Source organism: Corythoichthys intestinalis, chromosome 15, assembly GCF_030265065.1.
Source record: "Corythoichthys intestinalis isolate RoL2023-P3 chromosome 15, ASM3026506v1, whole genome shotgun sequence".
Taxonomy (NCBI): Eukaryota; Metazoa; Chordata; class Actinopteri; order Syngnathiformes; family Syngnathidae; genus Corythoichthys; species Corythoichthys intestinalis.
The window spans coordinates 11,046,943-11,062,421 of record NC_080409.1 but is presented as its reverse complement, the minus strand read 5'-3'; the positions used below and the strand labels follow the sequence as shown (position 1 = coordinate 11,062,421).

At 39.6% G+C, this 15,479-nt stretch overlaps 1 protein-coding gene across 2 annotated transcripts in view; it reads right to left on the bottom strand.

The window, feature by feature from the left end:
• Positions 1-224: 224 nt before the first annotated feature.
• The window catches only part of atg2b (autophagy related 2B), a 74,419-nt gene continuing 59,164 nt past the window's right edge, over positions 225-15,479 (bottom strand). For both annotated transcript variants that reach the window (XM_057858933.1, XM_057858931.1), the window contains exons 36-43: positions 13,446-13,524; positions 13,169-13,376; positions 13,013-13,082; positions 11,477-11,559; positions 5,761-5,882; positions 5,066-5,220; positions 1,172-1,321; positions 225-1,101 (exon numbers count right to left, since the gene is read on the bottom strand). In XM_057858933.1, coding sequence (XP_057714916.1) covers positions 871-1,101; positions 1,172-1,321; positions 5,066-5,220; positions 5,761-5,882; positions 11,477-11,559; positions 13,013-13,082; positions 13,169-13,376; positions 13,446-13,524 — 1,098 coding nt within the window. In that variant the 3' untranslated portion in view covers positions 225-870. The remainder of the gene's footprint in view (positions 1,102-1,171; positions 1,322-5,065; positions 5,221-5,760; positions 5,883-11,476; positions 11,560-13,012; positions 13,083-13,168; positions 13,377-13,445; positions 13,525-15,479) is intronic.

The window sequence follows — 15,479 nt, the reverse complement described above, 5'->3', positions numbered from 1 at the left end:
CAGGGGAGCAGAACCGCAATGGTGCAGTTTCTGATTTACAATTCTATTAAAGGTCTATCGGAGGTCAAGTAGCTCCCCCATTTTCGTTCAAAATGGCTAAAAATGGTGTCGATCGTTTGATAATTTTTTACAGCACAAACGATTGACAGAATTTTTATGAAAGGCGGATGTATGCAGACTATTGCATTCACATTAATCGCACAATCATTCAACATTGTACATTTATTTTCCATTCATGCTTTTAATATAAAGTCTGAATGAATGAACTGTACATTTATGTACAAGGTATACCTCCAAATAAAACAGGAAATGAGAGCAGCCGATGGCAAAAAAAAAAAAGATTTACAGATATAAAATGAAAACATCCGTGCAATCATTTAAGACTTTGGATCAAGATAACAGACTAGATCCCCAAATTTGGTTTTGACACAATTTTAAAGCGGCTCCACAACACAACGCTGACAGCTGAATTTTTAGCCTCAGATACAATAATCTGCATATTTTCTTTTTAGTCAAGAAGTAAACCTTTAAAAGTGCCAGAACTCAACATAATTGAATCACATCCTTAACCTCATATATTTGCTTGAAATGTTACAAATCAAGACTATTTACAGCAAATAAAGCCCACATAAGTACGCGAACGTTGAATCCAGGGTCACACGTGTGAATGACTACTGACACTGACGAACATAACAGTACCTGTAAACATGTCATCTTAACGATTATATGTTTAGATGCTCCAGAATCTAAGAAGGAAATTAGATTAGATATGACTTGTCCCTTTCAACAGATTTGAATAACCATTAACATGAAGGCACTGTGAGGGAACAGTTGAGTTCAAGCATCATGAGATGAGAGCTTCTCCTTCTCCTACTCTTCGCCTTGCCTCCACTTTTGAGTCTCCTCCTGGCGGGCATCAGGGTGAATCTGGTTCCTCATGCCACCCAAGACGTTGGAGGTGGCTTCCGTGGCCATGATGATGGGCTTAACCACCGCAGGCGGCAGCTGACGGAGAACCCCGCCCACCGCTCCGGTCATGCCGCGTTGTTCGTGTTCCCGAGTGGCCGTGTCGTAGATGGTCAGTGCCGTGTCCGTGATTCCCTAGAGCGGAGAGAAATTCGACGTAAAGAAACGGCACCGTTGAACTACTACTCTTGTTTTAGATGGTTACCTCTTTCACCACTGTATAGGCTTTAGCGACACCTTCTCTTAGGTCGACGGGCTGATGAGCCAGGCCGTAGTGGGAGAAACGTTTCACCTTCTTTGCATCTCTTTCATTGGCCACTGGAGACACCATGTCATAGGCCGTCTCCGCTGCCGCCTACCAAATCAGATCAAAAGTCATCTAAACTGACTTTTCAACTGGATTTACACTGCATGGTTTTTAAAGGGAACCTCGGATTTAGACTTACACCTCTGGCCAAAAGTATTGGCACCCCTGCAATTCTGTCAGATAATGGTCAATCTCTCCCAGAAGATGATTGCAATTAAAAATGCTTATGTAGTAATATCTTCATTTACTTTGGTTCCGATTTAAAAACACAAGAGAGAATGGGGGAAAAAAATTAAATCATTATTATTTTAATCAAAACAAAAACGGGCCAGACAAAAGTATTGGCACCCTTTGAAAAATCGTGATGCTTCTCTAATTTGTGTAATTAACAGCACCTGCTACTTACCTGTGGCACATAACAGGTGGTGGCAATAACTAAATCACACTTGCAGCCAGTTAAAATGGATTAAAGTTGACTCAACCTCTGTCCTGTGTCCTTGTGTGTACCACATTGAGCATGGAGAAAAGACCAAAGAACTGTCTGAGGACTTGAGAAGCAAAATTGTGTGGAAGCACGGGCAATCTCAAGGCTACAAATCCATTTCTATAGACCTGAATGTTTCTGTGTCTACCGTGCGCAGTGTCATCAATAAGTGTAAAGCCAATGGCACTGTGGCTAACCACCCTTGATGTGGACCGAAAAGAAAGGTTGACGAGAGATTTCAACGAAAGATATGTGTGGATGGTGGATTAAGAACCTCGACTAACATCAAAACAAGTTCAAGCTGTCCTGCAGTCTGAAGGTATAACAGTGTCAACCCGTACTATCCGTCGGTGTCTGAATGAAAAGGGACTATGGTAGGATACCCAGGAAGATCCCATTTCTAACCCAGAGACATACAAAAGTTTGCCAAAACTTAAGTGAGAAAGCCAAAAACGTCTTGGAAGAATGTTCTCTCTCAGATGAGACAAAAGTAGAGATTTTTAGGAAAAGGCATCAACATAGAGTTTACAGGAAAAAAACGAGGCCTTCAAAGAAAAGAACAAGGTCCCCACAGTCAAACATGGTGGAGTGCTTGACCGTGGGCATGGCATTATAAAGTCTGAAGACTACCAACAAATTTTGCAGCACGATGTGGGGCCCAGTGTGAGAAAGCTGCCTCAGAGGTCGTGGGGCTTAAAGCAGGACAATGACCCAAATCACACTTTAAAAAGCACTAGAAAAATGTTTGAGAGAAAGCACTGAATACTTCTAAAGTGACCAGCAATGAGTTCAGACCTGAATCACATAGAACGCCTGTGGCGAGATCTGAAAATAGCAGTTTGGAGAAGGCACCTTTTAAATCTCAGAGACCTGGAGCAGTTCCGATCACGTAATCGAGACATCCCTACCGTCATACAGTTCCTGTGAACTCCTGCAAATGCCTGGACCAGGACCTAAAAGCGTTCTTGGAGCTATGCAGTTCCTTTATTGTGGAAACGTGTAACTTTTGCGGTTCTAGCAACTAAACTGTCCTATGATCTGCAAAGGGTTCCTGCAGTGCAAAAGGGGCTTTCAACTCCAGTGAAAACACAGTTCCGGTTGCTACAGAACCTTCTCGCGCGAGAAATCTCAGACTAGGTACATACTACAGGTCTTAATGCACAAATCCGATTTTTTCGTGTTTTTCCGACTCGAGTCAGGCATTAACTTGACGGTCTTAAACGGCACACGTCGCAAAGAAGTGGACCATTTCAAATCCGATCTGAGTCACTTTCGTATGTGGTTCAAATCCGATCTGGGCCACTTTTTTTTTTTAGAACGTGACTGGCGGTCTGAACTGTTAACTCCCAAATCGGAATTCATGCAGCAATTACATTAGCAAAGAGCAAGAGGCACGGAGGACGGCAGCGATGTTTGCATTACCGCCTAGCTTGAACTCAGCTTTTAAGCACGAAGAGGGCTTGACCACAGTCATAAAAAATGAAGAAAAGAAGAAGCCTTACCATTTTCGATTTTCTTTTTGTGCGCCGAATGAGCAATATTTCACTATTGCACACATGGCCGAGTCGGGGCAAACTGACGCACCCACGTTATTTCACGCACACACGTCAAAGCTCATGTGTGAGCGTGTATGCGTTCTATTAGTCCATATAAACTTTGAATATAGGGTTAAATGGGGATTATTAATGTCTGTTATTTGTGTCCTCTTTTTGGAAATCAAAATATGATCACTCTGGAATGACATACAGCTAACATGTGTAATTTGTTTTGATGCTTCTGCGCATGCGGGTCTCTTTGCTGAGTGCATCTCGGACTGCGAAGTAGTGTGCATGCGTGATACATGAACGGTCTCAATGGACAAAGGCAGTCTCAACGGGCATGCCAAAAAAAACAGATATGACAAAAAATCGGATTTGTGCATTAGGACCTGTAGTATGAACCTGGCCTTAGTTGACAGAACGGGATTCGGGATTCATAGGCACCAGTGTTGTTTTCGTCAACAATGATAACGAAAATATTTTGTCGACAAGTTTTTTTTTTTTTTTTTTTTTTTTTTTTGACGATGACGAGCTAAAAACGTGGCTTTGAAGACTCAAACATAACGAGATGAATGCCAGTTTTTGTCTGACGAGAGGACAATGAGACGAAAATGCGACAAAGTTTCTGTCATGTGTTCACAATGAGTGACATTTTCATATTGTGCGTGGAGTATGTCAGCTTGCATTGTAGCAGTGTTTGGGTCGTGTCAGTCATGTGAAATGTACTGTGCCGCTCCCTCACTCTCCTCACCGGAGTTTAGGATATGTCCAAAGCTAGGCTGCACTCCATCTTGCTTGTTTGGAAACACGGTTAGGTTCTCTTATCTTGGCAAGAGAGAATATTCAGTGCTGCTTTATCCTTTAAAGATCTGTGCAACGTTGTGTCAACAGACACTTAATGAAACGGGTAGTCGCGTTAGCGTAGCATTCGCGTTAGCATTAGCTTCAGAGTGGCGAGCGTTCTCTTAAAACACCAGTCTATAGCAGAGCCACTTGGCTTTTCTGGTCAGTATAAGTCTAGAGGAGAGCCAGTTAGCGAATAGCCTTTATTAGACGCTCTTTATAGTCGCCTGTAGGAGGCTAATTGTAGCCAGCATAGTCTTCACCTTGGAATGTGTTTGCCAAATGGCTCAGGTTAAACTCTAAGCATAGGCAAAAAATAAAAAATAAGAGACTTCCCAGTGTTAGACGCTTAGACATTTTTTTTTTGCATCCAGTTCCTCGCTTCCAGGTGGGTTTAATTCAAAATAACGTACTGGTTTTCCTGCTCAGTATGTATTATCATCACCAAGTTGACATTGTCCTGGTAGATGCTACAACATGTGCTAGTCTATGTTAATTCAAAATTTTTGGAAACCTTCATTTTTAGACTCAAACTTTTGAATTTCAAAGATGAAAACATTTTGAGTAACTGTCGACTAAAACTCGACGAAATTTGTATGAGATTTCGTTGACTAAAACTAGACGAAAAAAACACATTTTGAAATGACTAAATATGACAGACTAAATAATAAGTACTTTCGTCCAAAAGACGAGGACTAAAGCAAAAATTAAAAGAGCTGCCAAAAACAACACTGATCATAGACTTTTTTGGTATTGCAACTCGCACTGCGCATGCGCGAAACAATCATTCAGTGCTTCAGCAATGCCTCTGGCTGTCAGCAGGGGTGAAATAGAATTTCTCTCTTACTGGGGAAAAAAACAATTTTCTTTTTTTTCCCCAATGAAGTTTCCAACTACATTGATCTAATCTTTCTCATATCAATTTACCTGAATGGTTCGCACCATCCTGTTAGTAAGTTCCAAGGCGGCCATAGCTGTGGAGGTTCCGAAAGAGGCGGTGCCGCGCTGAAAACCACGCACGATGCGACCATCCTTCCTGTACTGCTCAATCGGGAGCCACACCAAGTCCCGGAATCCCTGAACTGAACATAACATTTATTCATCAGGCTGCATAAAAAAGGGGTGGAAAAATAAATCTAACCAGTATTTAATAATTCACTACTATTGACAGGGATAGACGTCAAAGGTGGGTAGTAACACATTACATGTACTCCGTTACATTTACTTGAGTAACTTTTTGAGAAAAATGTAATGTAATGTAATGTCATTTGGGGACATTCTAGAGTCACGTCCTTTTCAGTAATCCAAAATCAACAGAATCAATCTTTAAATGCCCCAAAAGCAACATAACAAAAGCAACGACAGAACATCAAAAGGAAATGACATGAAAACCACAAAATGAACTCATTGCTTATTATTGGCTGCCAATGACAGCCATAGACGTGGGAGGATGAAACTGAATGAATGTTTGTTCGCTGCCACTTCAAATGGAATGGACATCTAATAGTGATAAAAACTTATTTCCGTTCACAGTATGATAACAAAAGCCACACAATTGGACATCTATCAGTGTCAATGGCAGTGAGCCTCTAATAATGCATGCAATCGAAGGCCATCTTTACCTAACTGGACAAGAGAGTGAATGGGCCCCACGCCACCCAGCAGGCCTGGAAGCTGGTTCTTCTTTATGTCGTTAAGCCACTCATTAAGTGCATAGGAAAAGAGCTTATCCACACCTAATAAACTGCGAAGTAAAAAACAAAACAAAACAGCAACATTTAAAATACAGCACTCATGCTTCAGGTAAGATTATTATCAAGTATCAAGAGTAGTCATCAAGCAAAGTTGTACCTCTACATTCGAATTGAATTCGCTTAAGGACCTGGTTTGTAAATCGAAATGGTCGTAGGTCGAGTAGTGCTGCAACGATTAATCGATTAACTCGAGTATTTGATTAGAAAAAAAGATTCTAATTTAATTTTGCTGCTTCGAGTATTCGTTTAATTAAAGTGGCGTTGTAATGGTTTGTTTTGAAAGTGTTTGCATTTAGTTTTATTCATTTGGGTGGATACACGGCCCCCTAGTCTACCTCATTTCACATGGCTGAATCCATCTGCAGCCTTTTAAGACCAACAAGTTTTTGTTTGAGCTAATGTTGTTGTTGTTGTTTTTTTAATTGCATTCGTAATTTAGTTTAAAAATATATTTAGCCATTTTTTGTGGGAATATGTGTCTGAACCATTTGTTAAGAGCATTTGAAAAAAAAAAAAACATTAGCATTTTATAGCATTTAAGCCGGACTTTTACTATGAGCAACAGCCAACTGTTCTTTTGTTGTACAAAGATCCTCATTTATTTTATTTTTAATACCGTTTGAGGCTCAGCTCAGGTAATTTTTTTATGTTCCTTATCCGATTACTCGATTATTCGAACTAAATAGGTCATCGAATAATCGACTACTAAAATAATCGATAGCTGAAGCCCTAATGTCAAGTGGGATTTTCCCATAAGAGTACATTATAATTGGATTAATTTGTTCCACAGCCCAAAAACCTACACTAAATCCTTAATAAATACTGTTGGTACAATTACAAATAGCAATTACTCATAGCAAAACAAAAAAATTATGAATACAAATCGGAATAATACGAAAAATAATAATATAAAAATAATGTAACGAATCGGGTTCTAATGTGGCGGTTCTGTTTTGCATGCTGTTCCTGAACGCACCGTGTGACGGACGAGAGACAGAGAGAGAAAGAGGTGCGGCAGAGTGTGAAGTTTTTACTTATTTTCATGTTGTTGTTGGCGTCAGCTACAGCGGACAGTAATCGTGTTGTGTTGCGCAGGTTTTGTGATAAAAGATTGAAAACTTAACAAAGCTGGCGACTTCCTTGCCGATGTTACAATAATAGCAATAATAATTATAATTTGGAAATAAAAAAGCTTTTTTATTGTGACTGTAACTTATAGAGCAGGGGTGGGCAAACCGGTTCTCAAGGGCCGTAGTGGGTCCTGGTCTTTGTTCCAACTCATTCAGCACAGAGTTTAACCACTGAGGTTTCTGCTGAAACAAGAAACACCTGATTGCGATCAACTGATTGCGCTTGCAAGATGCCAGATTGGTGAAAAGGTTTCCTCTTGATGGGTTGGAACAGAAACCCGCACCCACTGCGGCCCTTTGTGGAATAGTTTGCCCACCCCTGTTATAAAGACTGGCGAACGGATGTCGTCGGAGACCAGTGTAGGTACACAATCTGCACGGGGGCCTGCGCTCAAAAGGGACGTTCCCTTATTCTCGCAATATGATTGGCCGAAGAGTCTAAATGCACGCACGGAGCCGTGCTCTCCTGTAAAATGCCTGTTTAAAAGTGTGACAGTTGTTCTTCAGAGTCGTAGTAATGCATTCGCTTAAAAGTGCCAGTTTAAAAATGCGTATGTAAAGTGATATCACACACATAGATGATTATGAAGTTGACAACAATTAAATGTGAAAGTTAAAAAAAAAGGGCAAACATGTGCGTACACCTGTCTCTCTCATGTTAGAGGACATTAAATGTCAGGGCTCATCACTATCCATCTCTAAAACTAGTTTTAAAAAAATATCAGTTTTCTTCCCTGGCTTTTAATCCTGCGTCAGACTCAACCCTTTTAATGTCTTTTGGTTTGTTATTTATTTATTTAATTTTTTTGCTTTCTTTTGACATCAGTACTGATGTTGTATGTTCCTTTCTTTAAATAATGACATTTTTTCTTTATAAATCGTCCATTATTGACACAATAGAAAAACCAACCCTTTTGCTGCATTTGAGGAATGTGGGAAGTCGGGCCTATTATCCCACTCGGATGGTCCCAGTTGCGACCTCAAAGTGTTCTAAGCGAATTTATACTACAAAAACGGTTCATAGCGACGGTTATTTGTTATTTTGGCCATTTCAGGACATTTTGAACTTCACAAGCGATGAAAAAGTGGAGGAAAAATGGCAATGGGGTACCGCAAGCAACACGTCACTTCTGCTCATTAATGTTCATAACATTAGCTAATGTTGCTAAGTAGGGACAAGCCACCGTTTGTCCCTAATAGGAAATGAATGGAAATCGTGTACGAAGGAGATGTTTACAGAGCTAAACCTACCGATTCTCTTCAAAAATGATGTGCCTGGTGCCAAATTCACTGGCAAAGATGTGGAAGAACATAAAAATGTTCAGTTAAAGAGATGGCTTGAGTGTCAAAGGCTGAAAAAGACGAGAAAAAAAACCGAGCCGACCTAAGCATGGCCTTAGCTTTTTTATCGACGTGACTGACAATGACATTCTCCTGTTTCAACAAGCTATCCTTTACCATCAGCCCTGTCTTTCTTATATATCCTCTGGTTGTCCTACATCTCTTACCGTTCTTGGGGGTAATTTAGTTAGCTTTGTGTAGCAATCGCAAATGCTACTCGGTGACAGCCAACGAACAATTTTAATTTTTTCATTGATGACAAATCTTAATTCTATAATTTATTTACACTTCCCCCTTCCTAAAGTTTATATTATATATATATATTAGGGCTGTCAAACGATTAAAAATTTTAATCAAGTTAATTACAGCTTAAAAATTAATTAATCGTAATTAATCGCAATTAATCGCAATTCAAACCATCTATAAAATATGCCATATTTTTCTTTAAATTATATATATATTCTGTAAAATAAATTGTTGGAATGGAAAGATAAGACACAAGATGGATATATACAGTGGGGAGAACAAGTATGTGATACACTGCCAATGGGAAAACCCATTGGTAGTGTATCACATACTTGTTCTCCCCACTGTACATTCAACATACGGTACATAAGGACTGTAGTGGGCATTTCACTCTACTGTCATTTAAATCTGTCAATGCTGTCCTCACTCCGAAGCGTCTACTTTTTCCAAAGCTAGACAGCTAGTGAACGACGCCTTAAAAATCAGACTTCTCCCTTTTTCATCTGATTTATTAATAAAATAGCCTCAAACCATTGTCCTCTTTAGACCGTCGTAAAACTACAACATAAAAAAGTACACAACCATTGCATTAGCAACAACGCTTAGCACGCTATACAGGTTCACTAAACATAAAAAAAAAAGCGTCTCATACAAAAAATAGAACATTTCGCTTACTAACATAATATGTACATTCTTTACAACAACCATACTTACGGACAAATCTTGTCCAAGGATCATATAAGCACAACATTACAACGTAGGCGTCAGCCCGAGACGTCGTGCAGCCATATTGAACTGGCAAGAAAAAAAATAAACCATGTCGCAAAGTGACCACAAGAGTTCGCTGTTAGACAGCACAAAAAGCCTGCTGTAAAACTTACCAAAAGGCAGAATACTGTCTGAGCGGGACATGTGCGTAATTGCGTTAAATATTTTAACGTGATTAATTTAAAAAATTAATTACCGCGCGTTAACGCGATAATTTTGACAGCCCTAATATATATATATATAACAGAAACGGTAACAGTGGCAGTCAGATACCATTGTAATTCTTTTCAGGTCATTCATTGTCAGACAGAAGCAGTACGGCACAACGCTACGCTAAAAAAAATAAGTTAAAAATATAAAAATGGCTTACTTCTTTTTCCTCTGAAAGACCATGCCAACCCAACAAAATGTTTACTGCGTATGAAATGTGAATGGATTCACCGAGCTGGTGTTAAAGTCCGCCAAGTTGATTCGGTCTTCACATTTTTTCCTCCCGAGTTTTTGATTTCCGGAAACGTATGAAGAAAACATCCTTCTTGTGTCGTAATGTCTAGAGTCGTTTCTACAAGTTCCAAAAAAGCAATGCGTGATCGGCATGTTCGTTTTTGAAAGATTACCGGAGAAAAGTAGCACAAATTACGTTATTTCTATGCGAGGGTGGGTCTATAATGTCCCACTTCGTCTTTATTTCCGCTTTACGATGCGACGTCACGGTCTAAAAATAGCATGCGTGCGGTACGTCATTGAGATGGTTAAAACACATTGTAAGTGCCTTCTTTAGTTACATCCTTGCTGAAAGGCAATATAAAAATATTAATTCATTAAATTAATTCACTGTAAGAGAAAAAATACATGGCGCCTCAAACAAAATTTATATTGTGTCATCAATACGTTGTCTTGGGCGCCATTTTTTCAAGTGACGTCAAATTGAAGCATTTCGTGAAGTGGTACTCCCCCCCAGACTTCTTGACTAGGATCTCCCAGTTCAAGTGGCATTCCAGTTATATTTTCCCTGGTCGGAGGTCAGAAATGTTCGACTTCCCACCTTCCCCGAATGCTACATGAGAGTTGTTGTGATGTTGTCAGCAGGCGCAGGCCCCCGAGCAGATTGGGCAGCCCGGAGAAGGGTCTGACTGCAGCCGCAGCCACTCTACAAACCACGCCTCATCCAAGCTACGCCCCTCCAAACCACGGCTGCTGTTGGTACGGTGGCACGAAGAATTCGTTTACTGTACTATGTGAAATTCAAAGGGTTTTTGGGACAATAGGCCCTAGCCCAATTCTTTACCCTAAACTTGTTGTTAAAATTGCTCCAGTTACTCCATTATTTTCCTTCTGTCTACTTTTGACATGTGAAAGTTTTAAAACTGTTTTATCATTTAAAGATAGCTTCAAGTCAAGATTTTGCAGATTTAGGACTTTTTTTAGATAAAATGTTAATTAAGCTCGCTAGGAAGGTTCACTACAACAGAGCCTTTCTAAAAAGTCTACTGATTTAAGATGACGGCTGTTTACAAACGCCAGCAAGTCTGTCATTTCGCATCTAGTTCTATATAGATGTGATATCTACCGTAGACTCATGTGGGTGTAGTTTGTAGCAACGTGGGTGTAGTTTGTAGCAACGTGGGCGTTGTTTGTAGCGGCTGTCGGCCGCAGTCAGGTATTATTGGCAGCCCGAGCGGATTTTGTACCTACACCGGCCATATTGTCGAGCCAGTTCACTCACACGCTACCGACGCTCATAATTTTCTATCATTTCCTTCTTAATTATAATGGTAAGAATCACCTTTTCCTTTTTTCACTTTTTTGCGCTAACCTTCTTGGGACCAATTTTGAGTTCTCTCACAAGAAAATTCAACATGCTTTCGTCTGGCGGGAAAACAATGAAATCACGACGCTGTCACAAATTGTCATATTTCGAGCATGTCGTCATATTTCAAGACAAATGACGAGTCAAATTTACATCGGATGTCGAAAAAAGATTGTATATCGACGTATCACTTCATTAGATTTCAAATCACTTGAGTTTTTGCTTCTGGACAATTCTTACTATGTGCAACAGTAGTACTTTTTAGTAATAGTAATAGTAATAAAGATACCCTTGTCGATAGCACAGCTGTCTCAGTTTGAGCTCTGAACAGTTCAGCTGTGTCAAGCCGATAATGATCCCTGAAAAGGTTCCCTGGTAAGAAAAACACAGTTAGGGTCAACTCAAAGCCTTGTTAACTCTTTCGGTGCCATTGAAAATGATAGACGTCCAATCATGTGGCTCTTTACATCCTTCTGCTGTGAATTTAAAGGCTAGTAGATGACCAATCCATTTACATTGGGAGGGCAAGTAGAAATCAAACTATGAAACATCAATTATCCATAGGGCTTGAGTGCCTTTTAGTCAGGGGCGGATTGACCAGGGTGGCATGGGGAAGCAACTGCCACCCTAAAAGACAGGCTTGCCACCCCAGTCGGCGCCGTTGATGGGGATAGGAAAAAAAAAAAAACTCCAGTCAATTTGACATTTACTACCAACAATTAAGTATTTGTGTCAGTGAGTATCCTTATAATAATAATGGAAAATAAAAAACGATCGAATTGAACGAATATTCTTTATATTAGTTTGTAAATGTCACTTGTGCCTTTTATGAACAGTAGTGTATACATACAATTTCTTAGCAAACTGATTCAATGTGTACAGTCCCTGACAAAAGTCTTGTCGCTTATCCATTTTGTAGAAACAATTCCTAATAACCTGACTTTTAATTATTCAATTGGTTTCAGAAATGGCTCATATTAAAGCTAAGACCCTCCCAAATGATGTTGAATTTGGATTAAATTTGGATCTCACAGCACCACTACTTCATTCGCTCATGCTATGTAACATATTTTTGTATTTGAAGTACAATTTTTGTTCAATTTTCACACTACTTTCTGTAGGCGACAAAACTATTGTCTTGCCAAAATTTTACCTTTATGTCTTCATTAAATGATAAATCTTTTTTTCAGTGAAACAAATATATTTTTGTACATTCAACATCATTTGGGAGGGTCTTAGCTTTCATATGAGCCATTTCTGAAACCAATTGAATAATTAAAAGTCAGGTTATTAGCAATTGTTTCTACAAAATGGATAAGCGACAAGAATTTTGTCAGGGACAGTATATACATCTGCCATATGCTGACACGAGGGGTGTAACAATCAACGGTGTTCAGAACAATTTAATGCAATTTGATCAAAATGCAAAATCATTATAATTTCGATATGTCGTTTTGTTAAATGTATTTTCTTTCATTAAATTGTCAATCAAAACCGATTTGTATTTTTTCTTTTACTGGGTTTTGTAAATTGGAACTGATTGGGTTGAATGTCTGCATTATTTTGTATTAAATCGATCGAAAGCCCTTGAATGGAACTGTTGCAGAATATCGTATCACGTCCAAATAATCGAGGGTGTATTTTATTTTAATAAAATATTTGGCACCCTCAAAATGTTCCTGCCACCCCATCAATATTTTCTAGATCCGCCCTTGCCTCTTAACTGAAGGGCTTAACTGAAGTCAAGCACCAAATGAACTCTCAGTTCAAAAGAATTGGGCGTCTATCCTCGTCAATGGCAGCCAATGATTTAAGAGTACTGTACCTGCTCCAGTGAGACATGTTTTCCATGATAATCCAATCGAATGGGAACCTCAGAAGTGAATCTGAACTCCCTGTGGTGGAAAAAGAAAAAGGTGTGTCATTTAGTAGGGTTTGTAAAAAAATTCTTTTTAATTTATTCATTGTCTCCGGCACTGACCTAAAGAATATGGGCTGGTCTGAAAAGGAAGCAATGGCTGCGTCACTCTCACCCACCTCTTCCCGGCCGCACACGGAGAAACCATTTTGACTTAAACGTCTCTGTGCGGGCACAGAGATGATTGGTGCTGGGTCCTGGATGGTGCCGCCATGCTTTGAGAAGCTGCATGAGATCTCCGGGGCGGAGGCTTTCTTCACGGATACACTTACTACAGCGGGAACAAACCATTTAGTCAAGTCGCTCCATTTTCAAGTTTGAACTCGATTTAATTATTTACCATCTTGAGCGGGTGGGGAGAAAAACTCCACTTCCGTGGAAAGGCTAGTGAAGAAGTCTTTCAGGAAGAATAGTGCATCCTTCAAAGACACCACATATGGGACTGCCATGTTAGAATTTTTGATCATTTTGCTATTGTATTAGAGTTGTCCGACAATATCGGCCAAATAAAACATTTAAAATAATATCAGAATTTATCTGTATTGGTTTAGCACAGTACTTCTCAAATAGTGGGGCGCGCCCCCCCACGGGGGCGCAGAGCAATGCCAGGGGTGGCGCGTGTGACCTCAGGGAACGTGCTTTTTTTTTTTTTTTTTTTGCCTTACAAGAATAAAGTGTACTTGCACATCCACTCAGTGGGTGGCAGTGGCGCTCTCATTTTCAAAGTGCGTGCAGTATTTTAGAAGTAAGCAAGAGCACACGGAAGAGACTCATGAAGAGCTGGAGAGCTGTGGAGAGGAGTTGTGCGCCGTTTTCGAAAGCCGTTTTCCGGCCCGACTCACGCAGCGACCCACTGTCTTCTGCGGTTCTCACGTGTCCGCCCGAGAAGTGCCCTTTTCGGCTTGTGATCGTCACGATGACCGCCCTCACCTACGGTTCTCCCTCAGCCACCGAGAATGCGCTTTTTTCGGGGGGTTTGCCTTTGTAATTTAATATAGTGGTAGACGAGGAAAGACCACTGTTTACTGTGTCTAAAAATGATTACAGTGGACAGCCGGAAGCCAAATCAATTAAGACGACACTTAAAGACATTAGACCCCAATCTCATTGATAAGCCGCTTGGTTGTTTTTCAGCGAAAACGTGCTGAATATTGCCAACAATCGTCCCGCTTTGTCAGTGTTATACCAGTAAACCAGTGAGCACTGTTAGCATTCTCAGTGCAAAATAACCCCACATCATTGCAACCTGGAGGTGATACTGGGAGCAGCGAAAATAAAAACTGTCCTTCTGTCCAAAGACACTTTTTTTCTTCTTCTTCTATTCAGTTTTGTTTTCTCGGTTAAATTTTTTGGCATATTGTCCTCATGAGTTAATGTTTCTAATCAATTTGAATTTGTTCTTATTTACTGATTTTATGTTTCAGTATCAAATGGTAAAAAATGTACCTTGAGTGTATTTTTACAGTTTGGATGTGACTTTTTTTTTTTTTTTTTTAGGAAAATTGATGCGCGTTAAGTCTTTTCTGTTACAAACAAAACAATGTTAATAAAGTTATACTTTATAAGCTGATCTCTGTTATTTTCTCTAATAGAAAAAAAGGATACAATGTGAGGCAGAGGCGTACTTATAATAGTAATATAGAAAAATTATACTAATTACAGTGGCGGCAGAGTTTGGGGGGGGGGGGTGAAACATTTACGTCTTCCTGGGGGGGGAGTAACAGAAAATAATTGAGAAGCACTGGTTTAGCGCCAATTTATATGCTGGGTTATAAGGTAATGTAGCAGCCTGCAGCCATGGTGCATGGGCTGGTTACAGTTTGGCAAAGCAGTTGTGCTTAAAGGTGACTCTAGATGTCTCCAAACTAAGACGCTTGGGATTTGTGAACTGAGGGAAAGACCCTAATCACTCACGGTGCATAAACAAAATGAAAAATAATGAATTATAAATTCATCACATATAACTACTGCGTCATCAGAAAGAAATAGTCAATAAGAAAAGTCATTATATATCATAATCATTATACATAAAACTCTGCAAAAATGCATCTCGGGAATTGTCATTGCATTGGCATGTCCTATGATTGCTTGCCTGTACAGTGGTACCTCTACATACGAAGTTAATTCGTTCCAGGACCTTGTTTGTAAGTCGAAATGGCCGTATGTTGAGCATGATTTTCCCATAAGAATACATTATAATTCCATTAATTCGTTTCACGGCACGAAACCCGGCACTAAATCCTTAATAAATACTGCTGGTACTATTGCAAATAGCAATTACAGAGAGCAAAACAAATAAATTATGAATAAAAATTTGAATAATAAAAGTAATAATAATAATAGTACCTGTAATGATGTAATGAATCGTGTTCTA